General features: G+C 35.1%; 1 protein-coding gene across 1 annotated transcript; it reads right to left on the reverse strand.

Moving 5' to 3' along the window:
• Nucleotides 1-1,731: 1,731 nt before the first annotated feature.
• zgc:123305 lies at nucleotides 1,732-22,435 on the reverse strand. Its single transcript, XM_058778048.1, is given in 22 exon segments — nucleotides 1,732-2,563; nucleotides 3,461-3,564; nucleotides 3,654-3,768; nucleotides 3,869-4,021; nucleotides 4,918-5,004; nucleotides 5,089-5,237; nucleotides 6,069-6,198; nucleotides 6,847-6,920; nucleotides 7,093-7,185; nucleotides 7,265-7,334; nucleotides 7,682-7,775; nucleotides 8,503-8,696; nucleotides 10,193-10,286; nucleotides 10,384-10,906; nucleotides 11,006-11,146; nucleotides 15,375-15,480; nucleotides 15,597-15,704; nucleotides 17,384-17,432; nucleotides 17,435-17,615; nucleotides 17,702-17,797; nucleotides 19,872-20,072; nucleotides 22,415-22,435. Coding segments are annotated over 21 exon segments (2,898 nt in total). The 5' UTR covers nucleotides 20,064-20,072; nucleotides 22,415-22,435; the 3' UTR covers nucleotides 1,732-2,418.

Raw genomic sequence — 22,435 nt, forward strand, 5'->3', positions numbered from 1 at the left:
ATTGGAAGAGATCTGAACTGGATGATGTCAACACTGAATCACCAATGAACTGACTTTAACTGGAAAAATGACTTGTTAATGTCCTCTTGCATTATGACAAACTATTTTCCTGTTTGACTCTGTAAAGCTGCTTTGACACGATCAGTATTGTATAAAGCACTATATAAAAAAGGCAACTTGATTTGTTTTATATACTTTTTTTTTTTGACTTCTGCCTCATATTAAAGATGTAATTGTGAACAGTAATAATATTTTTAAGTGTTTGCTTGCTAACATTTTGTTTAGCTTGTTTAGTTTTTGTTAGTTCTTTAAATAAAGTTTAAACAGAATTTTGCAGTTGTATTACAGATCTAATGTTTGTCGACTTGAGCTTTAAAGGGATAGTTCACCCAAAAATGAAAATTTGCTGTTAATTTACTGACGCTTAGGCCATCCAAGACTTTTTTTCTTCATTCCTGTATGTTTAGTTTGTATGAAAAATGTTATAAATGGATGGAGATTGTTATTAAATAAAAGCTATTATGTGTTGTAAATTGTGTTTTTAGTGATTGATAAACACCAGTTAATCATTTTTAATAATTTTGTTAAACTCTAAAAATATGTAGTTCGCCAGCAATTTCTTATGATGCCCAAATAATAAATCTTAGTTGAGTTAACATAAAAAAACAGAGTAAGTTTTAATTGATATAACATGACTATAAAACTAGTTCACTAACGGTTGAGCCAACCAAAAAATAACAATTCAGATAACACTTTGAAGTCTGAAAATTGACTTAACGTAAAATTTCTGTGGAACTAGTTACAAAATAATAATTAGTTGAAACCGCTTGAATTTTTTTAACGGTGTGGTTAATGTAGCCTACTCTTTAAAAAATCTATATGTTATATAACAATACATTTATAACATGTATTTTACAATATCTTTAAATTATATTTTGTTCAAAAAGTCAGATGTGAACCTAACTAAAATTAACACTAATATGTGACCCTGGACCACAAAACCAGTCTTAAGTCGCTAGGATATATTTATAGCAATAGCCAAAAATACATTGTATAAGTCAAAATTATAGATTTTTCTTTTATGCCAAAAATCATTAGGACATTAAGCAAAGATCATGTTCCATGAAGATATTTTTTAAATTTCCTACTGTCAACATATCAAAACTTCATGTTTGATTAGTAATATGCATTGCTAAGAACTTCATTTGGACAACTTTAAAGGTGATTTTCTCAGTATTTTGATTTTTTTGCAGCTTCAGATTCCAGATTTTTCCTATCCTAACAAACCATACATCAATGGAAAGCTTATTTATTCAGCTTTCATATGATGCATAAATCCCAATTTTGAAAAATTGACACTTATGGCTGGGTTTTGTGATCCAGGGTCACAATATGAGCATATGTTATTTGAGCAGCATGTTTGGTTGCCATCAGAAGTGCCTGTACAGTACAGAGAGAAGTATAAAACTAACCAGGATGTTTTTATCAGTGCTCAACGTTTGGATGCATCGCGTATCCTTCCTTAGACAGAGTATGCATGCAAGATTACAATTTGTCACAGATCATACTTCTTGAGGGCAGCAGGATAAAATAGTCTACATGATACACTATTTTCCAATCATGCTTGCTTTGTAAGGCACTTTTGACCACAACATTCGGATTTAATGAACGAGCAAGTGATGCTTACTTTGGCAAACACCACTAACTATACATCTGAAAGTCCAGTCAGGAGAAATTTAAAGCATCACTTAGTGATTTTTTTATTGTTTCAATGTTCTTTTAAATACAATAAATGGAAGCCAAATATATATAGACTGTCTTTGTTTTAGCTCAATTTGAATGTTCAAAATAAATAAAATACAATTCGGCTGTATAAAGTATTTGCTGATAAAAACAAACTCACGCTTTTACAGTAACCACTCAAATAAAGCAATTGTAAAAAATATTTAAAAAGAACACAGATAATAATAATAATAGAAAACCCCATAGAAACTGTAATAGGCCATTATTTGGCAGAGAAGTTGAAATGAACATGCATTCATAAAAACCCTGGACCAGTTCTATAGTCATAGTGCACAGGTTTGTACGAAGGCACTCGGTTTAATGTGTTTGTTTCTATCTGTGGCTCAAAAGAGCTTCTCTGAGCATTTCTGATGAAGAACGAGATGCTCAGTGTAGTGTTATGCTATCATCATTGCACATTCCTCACCCAGCGTGTATCATGTGTTTGTATAGGATTGTGTGTTTGCATGCGTGTTTGTCTCCAGTTTTGATGCTACAGCAGGTTTGGCTGTAAATGCACAAACACATTCGGCTCATATAAACAGTACAGGACAATGAGAAGAAATGCTGAGGAAGAGGTATAACTGAACATATGATTGGTGTGGAGTTGAAGCAGTGGGAGGAGTGTAGCTGTGTCTAGATCAGGTCAGCGAGGTCCAGCGGAGGCAACGGCTCTCTCCAGTACGAGAAATGACTGAACTCAGGACAGTCGAAGGAGGTGGCTGGATCTTTACAGATGAACGGGAAGAAGTGATCCACCAGCTCACTGAGATGAGAGTAACTGAAACACACACATCAAAGTCAAACAATTGCATTTCTTTTCTTTTTTTCCTTTAATGAACATAGAAGCGAGTAAATGATGACAATTTTGGGTGAACTATTCCTTTAATATACCGTTTGATTGTGTATATACATACTGTACAGACACTACTGGTCAAAAGTTTGGAATAACTAAGTTTTTTTTGTTTTTGAAAGTCTCTTCTGCTCACCTAAGCCGCATTTATTTGACCAAAAATACAATAAAAACAGTAATGTTGTGAAACATAATTACAATTTAAAATAACTGTTTTCTATGTGAATATATTGTAAAATGTAATTTATTCCAGCGATCGAAGATGAATTTTCATCAGCTATTACTCCAGAAACAGGTCTGATTATCGTCAATGTTTAAAAAAAATAAACTGTATTTGTTGCTTACTTTTTTTGCTGAAAATGTGATACACTATCTTTTATAAGTATGGGGTCAGTACGTTTTTCCATCAAGGATGCATTAAATTGATCAAAAGTGACAGTAAAGCCATCTGTAATATTTATAAATCAAAGAATCCTGAAAAATAAAAATGTATGACAGTTTAAACAAAAATATTGGGCAGTGCAACTGTTTTCAACATTGATAATAATCAGAAATGTTTCTTGAGCAGCAAATCAGCATATCACGTGACGCTGAAGACTGGAGCAATGATGCTGAAAATTCAGCTTTGATCACAGGAATAAATTAAAGTTTAACATATATTCACAACAGCTATTTTAAATTGTAATAATATTTCTGATTCTACTGTATTTTAGATTAAATAAGTGCGGCCTTGATAAGCAGAAGACGACTTCTTTCAGAAACATAAAAAAAAAATTGATGAATTATTCCAAACCTCTGACAGATGGTGCACGTGTTGTGACTTACGAGGACTTGTTTCCTTTGGTCTTTTCTTGTATGAGTTCTCCTTTGGGGTTCACAGTGAAGATGTGAGTCTCAGGAACACCGACCTGCTTATATGCATATGCATCCTACACACAGACGCAAAATACAGTCAGGCCTTCCCATAATTCCAAAGAGATGCATAACTGCACGTTTGTAATACTGAAGGAATGCTCACGTTAGTTCTGTTGCCGAAGGCGGCGTAGAAGGGCTGTCTGACGAGACTGAACAGATCTCTGATATCAGTGAGACAGGCGATCTTAAACACCTCTGGCTTCTTCTCAATCACCTCCCTGAGAACACACACACACACACATTAACAGCAGTCTCAGCCTCGGTACAGTCAGTCATGGAGGCCGGATGTATCTGTATTAATGATCTGTTTGTGTTCACCTGTGTAAGGCTGAGAACAGGCTGCTGGGAGCCAGTAGCACCGGTCCTTTGGGTAAAACCGTTCCTCGATCATTTACCCACTGCAAGTAACCCTTAGTGATGTCTGCCATACCTATAGCTCGAGCCGAACAGTACAGGAACTTATAACCATTCCTGCAGGAGAAGAACAGAATCATAAATGATTCTTAAATACACTACCATTCAAACGCTTGGGGTCAGTAAAATGTTCATGTTTTTAAATGAAAGAAGTCTGTTCTGGTCACTGAGGCTGCATTTATTTGATCAGAAATACAGTAAAAACAGTTAAATATTATTACAAATTAAACCAAATCTTTTCTAGGAGAATATCTGTTAAAATGTCATTTATTTCTGTGATGCGCAGCTGAATTTTCAGCATCATTACTGCAGTCTTCAGAGTCACATGATCCTTCAGAAATCATTCTAAGAGGCTGATTTGCTGCTCAAAAAACATTTCTGATTATTATCAATGTTGAAAACTGCCTAATATTTTAGTGGAAACTGACATTTAATTTTTCAGGATTCTTTGATGAATAGAAAGTTCAAAATAGTGTCTTCACTGTCACTTTTGATCAATTTAATGCATCCTTGATGAATAAAAGTATTAACAGGGCTGTCAATAAATCAACTGTATAAATTAAAGTATGCATTTTATCACATAACATATTCAAAAACAGCTAAACAGGCCTGAACAGAATAGACCAGATGTCTTAAGATGCATTAAGTTTTAACACATTAAAAATAAAATAGCAAGATGTGATGCAACAAAGCAAATAAGCCTATTTGCATGTTGGACTTTGTCAGCAAATATATACGCAATTAACAGCAATAACTACAAATAAACAAATGACATTCCCTTATTTCTAGTGCATCTCAGGTGAAAACTATAATAAAGGTATATGACACCTATATATGACATCTATATTTGTATTGCCGCTGCTTTAAACGGTTTCTGTATGCCAAAACTTGCACATACATTTACAGTGTTTTATTAAATCAGAAAGTTGTGAATTAAAGCGTGTCTCTCTTACTGATGTATTTTGTGATATAGTTTGGCGATACCGTGATGAGTCCAGTCTTTCCCCAGCTGCGGTAAAATGTGCCCCAGAGCATCTGATCTGATACAGAGAGAAAGGTGAACAACCGTCAGCCTAATGTCACAGATAGTAACTTAATTCCTGCAGTGATTCAGAGAGACTCACTTGGTGATGGTCCCATCGATGTCTGAGATGATGATTTTGTCATCGTAGTTCCACAGGTAAATGGCGGCTTCACAGCGGCAGGTGCCCTGATACTGTGTGGTCACACTGAACACCACAGTATTGGCTCCTTCACGCAGATTCAGACTCTCCTGCCATACACACACACACACATACATATATATATATATATAAGATATCAGACATTGCACATGTCTAGATTATCAATAAGTAGCTGTTCAGTAGGAAAAGTACAATAATGCAGCCTATATTTGAGAGCATTGAGTGATGCAAAAAATTCTCACTACTGCAATATAGTAATGAAAATTCATGTTAATCTTCATTAATATTATCAAGCTTCATTATCTAAATGCAAAATATTATTTCTTTCTTTTGATTTTGTGGTTAATTTTTAATTTTTTAATTTGCATTGTGACATTTTAATGACATTCGCATTACTCATATTTTCAACCTAAATTATCATTATTGTAAAAACTATGGAAGCGGTTTCCATCATTGAATAAAAAAATAAATAAAACAGTTTTTCTCTCACAATTTCACAATTCTGAGTATACATTTGATAATTATGACTTTTAAGTCTCACAATTCTAAGGGGAAAAAATCAGAAAGGTGAAACCTGCAATTGCAAGAAAGTCTGAATTGAGAGATAAAAACAAACAAAACCAAACACACACACACACACACACACACACATATATATATATATATATATATATATATATATATAAAATATTATTTAAAATAATAATAATAATAATAAAACATGAACACTATTTCATTAAATAAATAAAATAATTATTTATTTATTCTGAGGTAAAATTGAACTAGACATGTGAAACAAAAAACACTGTCGACAACATGTCTAGTTCAATTTTCAATTTATTTCCAAATTGTAGGTCTTCCACTTGCTCGTGACTAAACTCTATGACACACACAGATGATGTTGTTGATACGATTCTTACGATCTGTTCAGAGGTCAGCCGGAGGGATTTGCGGTACATCTGACTGATGCACTGCGCTGTGTTCACCTCTTCACTGTTCTTCCTCATGGAGACAGAGCCATCCTCATCACTCGAGAGTTCAACAGAACTCCTGCATACACAAAACAGAAATTAATGGATTTACTGGGTCAAAGATCAAATAAGCAATGCACAGTCAGCCAACAGTCTTGATAATACTGAATTCCATCATGTTTGAAGAATGACTCAGTACGTCAAAGATCAAGTGCTCTCTGATAAGGAGAGGAAGCCCATATGTACATGCTGCTTTCATAACAAGCTTACAAATGTATGCAATGTTATAAAAAGTCCCTGACAGGCTGCATGATATTTAGTGCAAAGACAACAAAAAGCTTTTAAGATGTGGTGCACACATGCATTCAATTCGAAGTGTTACTTTTGTTTAGTTTGCTCTTATTTCTCCAGTAGATTTGTACTTTATATTGACACCTGTTGGTGCGGATGCATGAGGTTTGGTTATAAACTTATCGGGCTTTTGTTTTTTCCTTTGCATCCTTTTTTGTCTCATATAATGACACACATAAACAAGACATTTCCATTTTTGTGCACTGTTGGTGGCTTGTGCTGGTGCATGACTTGTGACAAACTAGCGTGCATGCGAGTTGAAATAGTTTTAAACAGATTTTTCAAACATCCTTCTGAATTATTTCTGTCAAACTTTATAATTAGGAAAAAACACTGAGTGCATCATGTTTTGCATGCATGCAAACACGTGTCTTACTTCAGTGAAGAGGGTCCAGCGATAGCGGCAGAAGCTTCAAGCTGATTCCCCTCTGCGTCAGACTTTTGGCTTCCCTAAAATGAGAAAAAACTTTATGTGCAGTGCGGAATTAGAGGTATACAGGCGCAGTCAGCAGATAGTGCACTTATCAGTCTCTTAAAGGGAAATTGCACAATAGAGTTGCTCCTTTCATGAGTTAAACATTATTTCTGTACTGTTAGATTCAGTTTCAGATTGAGTTTTTACCGCAACATTGTTCAGATCTTTCCTCCTCCAAGAGAACCACCAGCGGCCAGACTTTTTTGGCATCTTATCTTTGACTAGTTGCTCAATGGTGCTCTAAAACAGAAAAAACAAGTCATTATCTCTGAACGATTAGTCATTGATGCAGTAATCAAAGATCTCTGACCTGACCTACCTTTGGTAAAGTCTTCTGGAAAGCCTGAACTGACAGAATCATTGGCGCTGCCACAGCCCAGTTATAATATCTGAAACAAAACGACCACAAAGCTAAACAAGAGTCATATCATAATGTTATCATAGTGCATATGTGATAAAATGACCTTTATAAAACTCGTAAACAGCTCTGGCTCTAAAATCTGATTGGATGAGCCACATCTGAAGCCGATACACTCGCACCAGTAACTGCATCTCAGTTTCATCAAATATTAATGTGCCAAGTTTGTTGGCAACTGTAACCAACCTCCAGTTAGACTAACTATTTTACCAAGAACTGTTTATGTGATTACTATTGGACATCGTTGTACTACAGATTGCTGTTACCAACAGTTTTTGTTGTCTACTGCTTTAATAAATGAATATTACACATGCTGACTTTGAGTTGATGCAGATGACAAGGTTTGGGTCTTCAATAATTCCAGGATTGTTGACAAAGTCTTGATACTTGACAAGATGCTCCATGAACTTCTCTGCAACACACGCAAAAAAAAAAAAAAAAAAAAAAAAGTGTAAAAATACAGGAAGAGCCACAGATATCAACCTAAATCATTTTTCTGTCCTGAAAATAAAATGCTGCATGAAACAAAATCACACCCAATCATAATATATTTAATGTTCAATATATGTGACCCTGGACCACAAAAGCAGTCATAAGGGTCAATTTTTTGAAATTGAGATTTATACATCAATAAATAAATGAATAATCTTTCCATTGATGTATGGTTTGTTAGGATCGGACAATATTTAGCCAAGATACAACTATTTTAAAATCTGGAATCTGAGGGTGCAAGAAATCTAAATATTGAGAAAATCGCCTTTAAAGTTGTTCAAATGAAGTTCTTAGCAATGCATATTACTAATCAAAAATGAAGTTTTTATATATTTACGGTAGGAAATTTACAAAATATCTTCATGGAACATGATCTTCACTTACCATCCTAATGATTTCTGGCATAAAAGAAAAATTGATCATTTTGACCCTTACAATTTATTGTTGGCTATTGCTACAAATATATGAATATATATATGAATATATCTGGAGCAGAAGTGTAGACCAATAAGATTTCACTGTGGGCGGAGCTACACAGCACACTGAGACAAAAGCAGAAACTAAAAAATACAACAAAAGTGTTGATGTCGTGACTGAACACGGTTGAGATTTATTGGTTAGGACATGGTGTTCGTCTCACTCTTTACCTTTACTGATCTGACTGATGTCTCCTCTCCCGCACAGAGACATGGTCACGTCCAGCGTGTCTGTGGTAGAGTCGGACAGATACTCGGTGCCGCTGTCTGCGTTAGTGCTGCCCAGGGACTGAGGAGACAGCTGACCCGAGGGAGGAGACGGATCCGGCCCATGAGTCGAGCGCAGATCCGATGACTCTGTCTCACTGAAAACATGGAGGGACAGGAATTAAACTACCAGTCAAACATCTGGACATTCCTACTCATTCCTAATATCATGCTTTTCCATATTTAAAATGATAGTACAGTCATCAGCCACTACCGCAGAACCATCACAGACATGGATCTGTCCACAGTTGATCAATACAGCATTTTTAGTGACTGATTCTTTTAGACGTGCACTCTATTCATTTACTAACTACTTAAAAAAAAAAAGTAACAAAACAAAAAAAACACTAACACTAGCTTTTCTAATATTTTTGTATTCTATCTATTTGTTTTCTTTTTATTTATTATACAATTAACAAAAAGCAAAAAAAAGGCCTCTGACACTAGCTTGCTCGATTCTTTTTCTATTCTATCGGTTTTCTTCTTATTTATTAAATAATAATAATTAAAAAAAACCTTACTATGTGTATTGCATTATGCTAGCTGAGACTTGTTATAGCACTTGCATATCATTGCTCTTTTGTTGATTTTGTTTGCTTCCATTGTCCTCATTTGTAAGTCGCTTTGGATAAAAGCGTCTGATAAATGACTAAATGTAAATGATTCTTAATCTTCTAACTTTGGACCCCCAATACCTGTGAATACTGTTGGGTGAAGAAACTTATTCAATGTATTGTTTGGATAATTACAGCCATTCATTCTCAAGTGAGAAATATGCGGACTGACAATCATAACGCAAAAACAAAGATGAAAAAATATTTGTGATTATAAAGATCAGAAAACAACTTTGCATAAATATATATATATATAACATAAAAAACATAACAACAACAATAATAATTATTTTATTTTATTTATTTAATAGATTTTATTGCTGTAGTCCTACAATCATTTATTTATTACATCAAAAATCAAAGATAAAACAATTCAAATAATAGTTTTATTTTATTTCTGCTATTATTATTAACAATAATACTCAATGAATATTATATTTTCATTGCTGTAGTGCTATAATAATTTATGTAAAAAACCCAAAAACAAAACAAAATCGATTTATTTTATGTAGTGCTGTCAAACGATTAATCACAATTAATTGCATCCAAAATAAGTTTTTGTTTATATATGTGTGTGTACTGTGTATATTTATTATGTATATATAAATACACACACATACAGTATATATTTTGAAAATATTTACATTTATATATTTATATTAAACTAATTTATATTATATATATTTAATTTATATACATAACATATTTTTCTTAAATATATACATGCATGTGTGTGTATTTATATATACATAAATATACACAGCACATATATTATGTAAACAAAGACTTTTATTTTGGATGCGATTAATCGCGATTAATCATTTTGACGGCACTAATTTTATGTAGATTTTTTTTTTTTTTTTTATTGTTGTAGTCTAACAATCATTTGTGTATTGTGTCAAGAAGCAGAAATTAAAAAAAAATCCAATAAATTATTTATAACAAATCGGTTAAGCATGTTGGCTAATGAACCTTCTAACCTCTTTGGAAAATAGAGGGCAGCAACTTCAGGGTTAAGACTGGAGAGGTCGTCTAGATAGATATCAGATGGTCCCAAATGATGACTCCGCTTGACTAGAAAAAACAACACGTGCAGTTCAGGTGAAATGTTTCAAATCATTTTCAATCACTGAATTAGTGCACTGGAGTAAGTACAGATGTAATCCACTACCTTTCCTCTTGTCCTGAGAGTCTGCTGTTTTCGAGGACTCAAGAAGCATCGAATCCTCTGATTTGACGATGGACTCCAGAGCTGGTGTCATTCCAGCACCGTCTGCATTCTGATTGGTCTGTGAAGTCTCTAATCCCGCCCCCTCCTCTAAGCCTCCCACAGAGCTTTGGTGTTTTGGTAAAACAGTGATTGTGTCTGCTGAGTTTACCTCTGTTTCTGCTTCTAAAACTGTATTTGATTCAGTCTCACCGAATGTGATGGTTTGAATTTCGGATGTGACCGAGGCATTATTCTCATCCCAGGTTTCTTGGCTTCCTACATGAGCCACAGTGTCTAAACTAGCTGCACTACTGACAGCACTGGTCCCGTGGATTGTGTTAATAGAGCTGGTTATATTATAGGTCTGAGTGTGACTGTCTGTGCTGTGGTTTAAGTCTTTGGTCTCTTTGTTTTCCAGTGCAGTCCAGGCCTGTGGGAAGGAGTCGTCTGCGGACTGAAAGGTCACTACATGCGTTTTGGTGACCTTGACATCCAGTTGTGTATTAAATGAAGACGAAACAACTGCATAAGTGTCATCTAATGGAACAGGGCTGGTCGTACCAATCTGAGGTTCAGGTCTCACCACGGTCACCGTCGCTGTAGAGTCAGTGCTGTCCATGTCAATGGACGCTTGTCGATGGATGGTGCGGAAGTGGGAGTGGTCAGAGGGCGTGATGGACGGGTCACGCAGCGAATCAGATTCATCCCTCTCTGCCTGACACACCTACACAAACACAAGAAACACCGAGTCAAATGTTTTGTGCCCTTATAAGGCAGCATCCTAATGAAATTAAACCTCATGCACTACTGTTTAAGATTTTTTTAAATGACTTTGAAATAAATCTCTTCTGCTCACCAAAGCCACATTTAATAGACACAGTATAACAATATTTTGAAATATTATTACAATTTAAAATAAGAGTTTTCTATGTGAATCAACTGTAATTGATTCCTGTGATCAAAGCTGAATTTTCAGCATCATTACTCCAGTCTTCAGTGTCACATGATCCTTCACAAATCATTCTAATACGCTGATTTACTGCTCAAGAAACATTTCTGATTATTATTAATGCTGAAAACAGTTATGTATTTTTGTGGAAACTGATATATTTTTTCCCAGTATTCTTTGATTAAATAAATAGAATTTATTCATAAATTCATTAATATTCATTTATTTAAAAGAAATCTTACTGACCCTAAACTTTATTATTATGTTATTATAGTTAAAGGGGTGGTTGATTGTGATTTCACTTTAACATTAGTTAGTGTGTAATGATGTTGCTGTTTGAGCATAAACAATATCAGCAACGTTACGACGCTGAAAGTTCAATGCAAATGGAGATATCGTCTTTTAAAATTATGGCAGTTTACTTCCAGGGTTGGTGACATCACAAACCCTGAAATTTACATAAACCCAACCCCCGGGAACATGCAACAAAGGGGGCGGGGCCTTGCTGCGCTGCTTTAGAGAAGAGGACTTGTTGCCATGCCGTCAAAACTAGGGGTTCACAAAAAAAATCTTTTCATATATGATTCGTGATTCTATCTTCTAATGATTCTAATGGATTCACAAGTTTCAAAATCAATGTTACAAGTTTAATCAGGATAAAACGTATATTAGAAGCTAACAGAAGCAGTGGCATTTCCAAATAACAGCGTATCTAAAAGTATGAGACAACAAACAAAAAACATAGTATTCTGAAACATCCTATAAGGGCCGTGCTTGCACAGGATCCCCTTCACTAATATCCTCTGCGTCTCAATCGGGCTCAAATTGATAAGCAATATTTATGACGTCATTGTTTACAATACAACCGGAGCACATGCCGCTGAGGTGAGTTTCTGAGCACGCACTCGGCGGTTTAGTGAATCATACCACACTGGGCCAGCTAACCAATCTGAGCCCATCGCGTATTTCTGAGGGAGGGACTTCATAAAACCAGGAAATCAGAGCGTTCAGAAGAGAAGGGACATAAAGGTAAATTATATGAAAAATAATGTGTTTTTTTAAACGATGCATTAACACATGTTAGACTGCACCCCATAAACACAATCAAGCCTAGAAAAAAAAAAAACATTTAACCACCCCTTTAACTGAAACTAAAGCCATAAAAAGGCATTTTAAATACTGAAAAAGTTAAATTAAATTAAATATTTAAAAATGTACATTTTTTCTTCAGTTAGATGCCAAGGCAACACTTCTTATTGTCATTTAGTTTAAATTGCTGCACTAAAATATCTAAAACTAATAAATAAAAACTATATAGACATATTAAAAACAAAAACTAATAAAAATCACAAACAAAAAATTAATGTGAAACCAGAAAATATAAAAATCAAGTTCAAGTTTGTTTCATTTATATAGCACATTTATATAGGCTGACCAAAGTGCTGAACAAATAAAGACATAAAACACAGGACAACCCACAGATTCATACCATAAACTCACAGTGAATTAAAAGCCAAAGAAAAGAAATAGGTTTTAAGAGATGATTTAAACACAGTTAAAGACTGTGCCGATCTGATACAGGCTGGAAAGCTGTTCCACAGCCTAGGGCCAGCAGCCGCAAAGGCTCTATCCCCTCTATGCTTTAACCGTGTTCTGGGGACAGAGAGAAGTCTTTGATCACCAGACCTCCGATTTAGAGTAGGATTGTATGGATGAAGTTGATCAGATAGATAGCTTAGTGCGAGATTATTTACAGATTTATAAACATAGAGAAGAATTTTTAACTCAATTCTAAGATGCATAGGTAACCAATGTAACGATTTCAGAATTGGAGTAATGTGATCAAATTTACGGTGTCCTTTGAGGAATTTAGCTGCGGCTTTTTGTACTAATTGTAGACGAGCGATGGAAGATTTAGAAATACTGAGATAAAGAGAGTTGCAGTAATCCAAGCGAGTTGTAATAAGCGCATGGATAGCAATCTCTAAAGTTTTCACAGAGAGAAAAGATTTAATTTTGGAGAAAAGACATAGCGGAAAAAAACAGGAACTAATAAGTGCATTTATTTGTTTATCAAATTTAAGACTCTGATCCCAGAAAACACCTAGGTTCTTAATACAGGAAGAAGTAAAAGGAGCAAGGTAGTCCAGATCGATACTTCTGCTCCCTGAATTTTCACTAGGGCCAAAGACTATAACCTCGGTTTTTGATTCATTCAGACATAGAACATTTTGAGAGAACCACATTTTCACTTCATCCAGGCATGCAAAAAGAGATTCCAGAGCAGCATGTTTATTTTGTTTCAGAGGTAGATAAATTTGGGTATCATCTGCATAGCAGTGAAATGATACACCATGGTTTCTGAAAAAAGAGCCCAAAGGAAGTAAATACAAAGAAAAAAGAATGGGTGCGAGAATAGAACCCTGCAGCACTCCACAGGAAAGTTTAGCAGGCAATGAAGAAAAATTGCCCAATCTGACAGAGAAACTTCTATTTGTTAAATATGATTTGAACCAGCTAAGAACAGTTCCCTGGATCCCCACAAAATATTCTAGTCGAGATAAAAGTTTTATGATCTACTGTATCAAAAGCCGAGGTTAAGTCTAACAGAATTAGGATAACAGAGTCAGTCGCCAACATAATATCATTAAGGACCCGTAATAAAGCAGACTCTGTGCTATGCAGAGTCTTAAAACCAGACTGGAAGGTTTCAAAAATATGATTTGCACTAAGGAAAGACTGTATCTGAATAAACACAGTTTTCTGAAACTGAAGATTTGAGATGGGTCGAAAATTATTAAAATTACTAGCATCAAGAGAAGGTTTCTTAAGAAGAGTCACAGTAGCTTCTTTGAGGCTATCAGGTATGCACAACCTGATATTGCCAAGTGCAACGTGTTCGTGGGTCAACATACTTTGTTGACCCTGGAACAACATTTTAATCCAAAAATATAATCTTAACCAAATTCCTACACCTAAACCTAACCTTACCCATGAGTAATCCCTAAAATCTGAGGAACTGATAGATGAATTACACTGATGTACAAGCACCAAACACTGATTATAATCCTAAACTTCACAAAAATTATAAACTGGTTCTTGAAATCTGATTGGTTAATCACAATGTTGTTCCAGGGTCAACAAAGATGTTGACCCAGGAACACGTTGCACTTGGCAATATCAGGTTTGGCATCAGGTATAGTCCCCGAAACTAGACATTTATTCAGAAACGACACCAAACTAGGGCCAACCGAGTTGAAAATTTGTTTTAAAATATGTGGAGGAAGAACATCACGAGAGCAAAAAGAAGGTTTCAAATGGTCGAGTTTCTTTGAGAGACTGGAGAGAAACTGGATCAAAATCACTCCATATGGCTGAAGAGCAGCAAAATTCAGGTAAACCAATCCAAACCAAAAAAATAAATTCTAAATACAAAATATTAACAAAAACTATAACAGTATAAAATAACACTGCACTGTTAATGGTTACTCACAGGTGCCACACAAACAGAGCTCAAATAATCTGACATTAGCAAGTTAATAAGCACAGAAAATTATTTGTACACAAAACTGGGTAAAATATTTTAACTTTTAAAAGTCTATTTTCTATCAATGATAAACAAAATACTAAAAAAAAAAAAAAATCTTTCAAGCATCTTGGATGAGTTATTGTTTTGACTGAGCTGAATGCAATGCATTCTGGGATTGATACAGAAACTCCAACAGATTTAAACTTAATGAGGAACCCAATCTATATCTAGAGACCAGAACATCACAGAAACTTGAGGGTGGACTTTTTCCCACCAGACAGTGAACTTTCAATCATCACTCAAACATTCTTCAGAAAATCTAATTTTTTAAAAGCCTTGTTCAGAGTGGACATATGATGTCTAAAAATACTGCCTATGTAGGCACCTTAATTGGTTTTGGAACATTCTGACATTCTGGAGAGACCATCTGTGATGCAATCTGTATGCATGCAGTAGTTGAATGCAGCACGGTACCTTGGGAAAAGCACCCCAGTTCCACTGCATCTGAGGCCCTAGAGACTCCTGCGGCTTACATAACTCTGAATCACTCTTAGGAGAGGAGGGACGACTGAAGAACACACTGCAGACAGAGACAGCGCAAGTAAGCAGAGCTTTGCATTCAGATATCCATAATATAGAGAGAGAACATATGGGCCGAACTACATCATTCAAAGACGTTTAAGGATATATAACTACCTCTCATTAACAGAACACTCTCCATCAGAGTGAGGATGAACGTCTCTGCTCTGAGCTCCAGACGATTCCTCGAAGGGTTCCTCTGACAGCGAGTAGTACACAGACTTACTGTCGAGAGTAAAAACACAAATCAGTGACCTGGGTTAGGTTACACCAGCTGTCCGTACGTTTTTACTTTAAAGGGACAGTTCACCCAAAAACGAAAATTCTGTCATCATTTGCTCACCCTCACGTTATTCCAAAACTGTACAAGTTTCTTTCTTCTGTTGAACACAGAAGGTGATATTTTGAGGAATGTAGGTAACCAAACACTTGCTAGTAGCCATTGATTTCCATAGTATTTGATTTTTTATTTTTTCACACTATAGTAGTCAACGCGGACCAGAAACTGTTTGCTTGCACACATTAGTCTAAATATCTTCTTTTGTGTTCAGCAGAAGAAAGAAACTCATGCAGGTTTGGAAATACTTGAGGGTAAGTAAATGATGACGGAAGTTTTGTGTGTGTGTGTGTGTGTGTGTGTGTGTGTGGACTATCCCTTTAAATAGGAACGTAACGTCCACATTACAGGCGTTTTAAGTTCTAGGTAGTTTGTAATCAACTCTGTACACTGTAAAAATAAATCTGTGGAATTTATGCTAAAAATGGCAGCTATGGTTACCAGAACTACTGTAAAAAAATATGGTAGCAACATTTTTTCAAGTTTTACAGATTAAACTTAAATTTACAGTAAAATAAATTGTATATTTCATTAAAGTGCATCACGAGTAACTTTTCCACAAGCTGAGGCAAATATTAATATACAGAAGGTGCATACGGTGTCATACACACAAATACAAAACACCATAAAACAGATAATACTAAAATAATGCAATAAATATTAAGTTAACAACAAAAGACGTAGGATAAAACCCTAGTGTACATACTAAGAAGAAAGAGTTAATTCAATGAAAAACCATCAAATGTAAACAGTTAGATTTCTGGGAATGTCAATTTACAGTTTTTCACTGTAAATCTTAAGACTGTACATTTACCAGCATTTTAATGTAAAATCACATGAAATGTCACATTTTTTACAGTGTATATTTAATTTGGTTGCACCATTTGTTCTGAATGCAGAATGTTTACCATCAATGATGATATGAATGATGATGACAATAGCAGCTTTCAAATAAGTGAACCGTTTTGAAATGTTGTGAGTTTCTCCTTGATTCTAACTTCTTTTGTCTCATGCAACTAACAGTAAAAACTAACTGTACAACTTTATCATGAATAACATACACAGATATCTGTATATGTGAATAGCATTCAAAAACTGTCTTTGAAATCAATAAGGATCAATAAAATACTGATACCAAACAATTATTAAAAAAAATGACATTTATTTCTTAAGACTGATTTTATTTGACAAGCACACAGAGGCGTGGTGCTTAGATTGGTTGTGTATTGCTAACAAAGTCATTTATTCACATAATATTCTCTTGCTTAAAATGTAAATAAGTGTAACGGATTGTCTAAAGGATTGAAGTTTGTCAGGTAAAACAAGTTTAATAACACAATTCAGTCAGTCTGCTATTTTAATCCAACCGTTACTCCTAGTCGGAGGCGTCCGTAAATCTTTAGTTTATATGCAGGGTTATGTATCAACTAGGTTTAATGGTGCAATGCAAAAATAATTTCTGGTAGTAGTGTAGCCCTCTTGAGCTAGAGATTCATGAAATAAGCAGCCAACAATCTTACATTGATCAGAAAAAGTAAATGTACAATAACTTTAGTAAACCTCTAACCTTGCGCCCAAAAGCGACTCTTCCTTTAGGACATCTTGATCTAGACTTTCCTTCTCTCTGAGGAGGAACTGGCCTCCTCTCGCAGATGCGTGTCTGAACGCGCTCGCTTCCTGCGGCGTTTTTTGCGGCGGCTGGAGGACGACGTGATGCTGGAGGGAGACTCGGTCATCTCGGACACTTCTGGGACATCGGTCGGGATTGGAGAGGTGCAGAGGTGAGCGGGAACCCGCGTCTGCGACGGACACAGAGAGAGTATCGTGAAAACCACAGCGGAACATTACAGGAGAGATTAGAAAACTCACATTCATCCAGACAGACCTCAAAATCCTCATTCTCCTCCACGAAGAACGCCTCTCCGTTATCTCCCAGCTTCATATGCAGGCTCACAGGCTCTCCATTGATCTCAATATCCACCTGTGGAGGGACGAACACAGCGGTTACATGGGCTGAACGAGGACCAGCATGTCTTAGGCTTCCTGGTTTAGAAATACGAATTCTTAAAAACCAAGGGATATAAGATTTTCTTCACTAATTGGAAAGAAAAATGTGGAATGTGGAAATACTCAAGCCTCATTCATTATCCATGAGCTCTTTAACATACTGTATGAATGCCATCATTTATATATCAACGCATATTCTGTACACAGAACTCTGTTACATAAAGAAGGCTTAAAGGTACAGAAGAAGAAAAAAAAAAAAGTTTAATTCTAATGGTCAGAGAGAGTAGAATGTTGCATTAAATGTGGATTAAATTTGTTGTAAAATAAAATATTAAATTAAATTATGTTCAATTATGATTAAATTATATTGTTATCTTGAATGACAATATAACTGCCATTAAATTAATATGAAATAAAAATATATTTTATTAATTGAATAGCAGTCAAGTTTTCATTTAACAGCAATGGAATTTTATTTAACTTAAATGTTAATGCAATGTAGAAGTACTCAAGCCTCATTCATTATCCATGAGCTCGTTAACATATGAATGCCATCATCTACATATCAACGCATATTCTGTACACAGAAGTCTGTTACATAAAGAAGGCTTAAAGGTACTGATGAAAAAAGAAAAAAAAGTTTAATTCTAATGGTCAGAGAGAGTAGAATGTTGCATTAAATGTGGATTAAATTTGTTGTAAAATAAAATATTAAATTAAATTATGTTCAATTATGATTAAATTATATTGTTATCTTGAATGACAATATAACTGCCATTAAATTAATATGAAATAAAAATATATTTTATTAATTGAATAGCAGTCAAGTTTTCATTTAACAGCAATGGAATTTTATTTAACTTAAATGTTAATGCAATGTAGAAGTACTCAAGCCTCATTCATTATCCATGAGCTCGTTAACATATGAATGCCATCATCTACATATCAACGCATATTCTGTACACAGAAGTCTGTTACATAAAGAAGGCTTAAAGGTACTGATGAAAAAAAGAAAAAAAAAAAAAGTTTAATTCTAATTCTAATAGAACATATCAGAGGGAGTAGAATGTTGCATTCAATTTGTTGCACAATAAAATGTTAAATTAAATTATGTTCAATTATGATTAAATGAAATTCTAAGCCTTTAAAAAAAATTAATGAGTTACGCTGTTAAATTAAATTAAGTTTAATTTAATTAAATCTAACTAAGCTAAATGACATGCAATTGCTGTTGAAATACAGTTTATAACTGCCATTAAATTAATATGAAATAAAAAATGTATTTTTATTCATTGAATAGCAGTCAAGTTTTCATTTAACAGCAATGGAATTGTATATAACTTAAATTTACTTTCATTAAACTTAATTTACCATTTTAAATTTTATTTTAAAGCAAATTTATTGGCAGTCCTATTTTTATTTAACAGCAGTGGAATTTTAACAACTTAATTTAATTTGACAGCAAATTTAATGCAATGCATACTTTCATTTAGCAATATTATTTTACAAGTTAAGTGAAATGTAATTGCTGTTGAATGAAAATGTGACTACCTTTATATTTGCTGTAAAACAAATTAACTACAGTCAAGTTTCAGTTAAAATTGCTGTTAAATGAAAATGTGACTGCCATTGCTGTAAAATAATTAATTAAATTAAAGTTAAATTGAATTTAATAAATGAAATGCCATTGCTGTTAAATGAAAACATGACAGTCATCACTGTCTAACAAAATGTTTTGTGTTAGTCATTTTCATTCTGACAAAATGTGCTAGCTGTGTTTTTAACACATTTATGAAAACGCTTGCACATCCTCAGAACTATTTCCTGCTAACAAGATGTTCTAGCAATAGTCTGGTGTTTAAGTTTGGTTAGCTCTGAGAAAGAGGAACATTCTGTCAGACAAGCACGACAGCTTTAACTAACCGATTGCTCAATCTGAGCAGGACAGATGTTCAGCACATGAACACAGCTGTCACATAACAACAAGCTTGCACTAATAACTAGTAACTGACGGTAGGTAACCTGAGTTTAACAAACGTCCACCTCACCACTTTCTCTTTGGAGCGCAGGACTCCGAGTTTCCCGAAGCGCACGTGAAACGGCGAGCACTGGTAGCTGCCATCAGGCTGGCGAACCACGATGACGTCGATGCCGCCGGTGAGCGTGGCCGGATTCAGACCGCGATACAGTTCTTTCACGGTCACAAACACCGTCTCTGCCAGCTGACCCACGTAGTTCATGGTCTGGGACTGAAGAACAAGAGACAGAAAACCAATGTGCAGTTTATATCATATTTTTCCTTAAGTCCCCTCGCTGTCTTCAGAGATGTTCCTGAGACTTAAAGTACAACTGTGACCTTTGCACGCAGAGCAAAAGTCAGACAACGCAACATCTCAAATTTATCATCATGACATATTGGCAGATTTGAAGTCGTGCCAAAAACTACATTGCCTACATTTGTAAAACTGGATCTGACATAATATAAATCTGACAAATACATGTTACGCAATATTGTCAGGTGTGTTAACAGACTAGAATAACTGTGTTTGTTCCTCGTCTCTTTAGTGTAGGACTGTAATAGTGGAGCTAGTTATTTTTCTTTAGAATAACCTGCACTGATGAATCATTCACAATGGGATCAGTCCAGGAATTACGGAGAAGGTTAATAGTGTGAAATATGATTTGATTTATTGTTTAACTTAAGAAACAACTTAACGAGTTGAAACCTCTCCTCTTTCATTCAAGCTCACAGTAGTCTTACATCACGGTTAACACGGACAACATAGCTGGTTAAATATATATATATATATATATAGCAACATGCTAAAGTTCAACTTAAAGAGATTTCTGGCATTAAAAGGTCTAAATTATAGCCTTATAAAAAGTGTAACTTTAGCCTTATAATGTGTCAACCTAAGGAGAAACATTGCATTGGAAATACTTTGAAAAATAACCATATAAACAATAAACAGAAAACAGTATCGCCATGACACATCTGTGCCCCGACCTGACCTTTTCGATTTGATTAATTCAGTCATTAAATTCAAATTCAAACAGAATTGACACTTGTGAAAAGATTTTGGATGACAATCAAGTGAACAAACACAAACTCAGTTCAGCGTTTGGTTCTGGATTTTCCAAAAGCTGAAGCCCATTTAGAGATCAGGGTGTCTGATGGTTGATATAAAGACAAATAAAACTTATGAAATACAATTTCATCATAAGACAAATGTGACCCTGGACCACAAAACCAGTCTTAAGTCGCTGGGGTAGCTTTTGCTTGATAGCTTTTCCTTGACAAACCCCACCTTAATTAATGAATTTATACTGAAATCCAACTCTTCTTCGTGCCGTGCTGACCCTGCACCTACATTCCTTTTGAAACACTGTACCTCTGCTATTTCTGGTTCTATTTCACATCTTGTAAACATGTCTCTTATTTCTGCTACTGTTCCAGTTTCACTCAAACTGCTGCTATCAGTCCTATGCTTAAAAAGCCAACTCTGGACCCAGCTGACTACGCTAATTATCGTCCAATATCCAACCTACCATTTGTTTCTAAAATCATGGAAAAGGTTGTTGCCACTCAGTTGCAGTCATTTCTAGTTCACAATAAACACTTCAGTTCATTTCAGTAAGGTTTTCATTCGCAACACAGTACTGAAACTGCTTTAGCAAGGGTTACAAATGACCTCCTTCTTTCTGGTGATTTGGGCAACCTTTCCATACTCTTATTACACGACCTTAGCTCAGCTTTTGACACTGTGTCTCATAATCTACTACTCATGCGCCTCTCAGAGATTGGAATCTCGGGAGCTGCGTTAGCCTGGTTTTCCTCCTATTTGACGGACAGACAACACTACATCACCATGCATGATTACAAATCTCCCACTGTCCCTCTTAAACAGGGTGTGCCACAGGGCTCAGTTCTAGGGCCATTATTATTTATCATTTATATTATGCCCCTTGGACAAATTATTCGCCGCCATGGTTTTCAGTATCACTGCTATGCCGACGATATTCAGATATATACTTTTTGCTGACCTGACTCTATTCACCAGACTGCTACTTTATTGACATGCGTCAACAAGTTAAAAACCTGGCTTAACTCCAACTCTCTCAGTTTCAACTTGACAAAAGCAGAAGTTTTAATTGTCGGTCCCCCAACTTTAACAAAAAACATAACTAACCCCCCTAAAATTTACCTTGAAGCTACATCAATTTTTCCAACTGCCACCATCAAGAACTTAGGTATCATTTTTGACTCTTCACTAAATCTAGACGCTTATATTAGCAAACTCTCCAAAGCTGCATTCTTTCAACTTCAACGTATTGCCAAACTCCCTTCCTTCATGAGCCCAAAAGATGCTGAATCACTAGTACATGCATTTATCACATCTCGGCTTGACTACTGTAACACTCTTTTTTCTGGATTACCAGCACGCTCCATCTCCCGTTTGCAATACATTCAAAACTCTGAAACAAGAATGTTAAAGTACACCAAGCGGTCGGCTCATATCACTCCTATTCTTTTTAACCTCCACTGGCTACCCGTGTCTTCTCGTATCATTTATAAAATTCTTCTGCTTACCTTTAAGTCACTTCACGGTCT

This window comes from Onychostoma macrolepis, chromosome 06 (assembly GCF_012432095.1).
Source record: "Onychostoma macrolepis isolate SWU-2019 chromosome 06, ASM1243209v1, whole genome shotgun sequence".
NCBI lineage: Eukaryota > Metazoa > Chordata > Actinopteri > Cypriniformes > Cyprinidae > Onychostoma > Onychostoma macrolepis.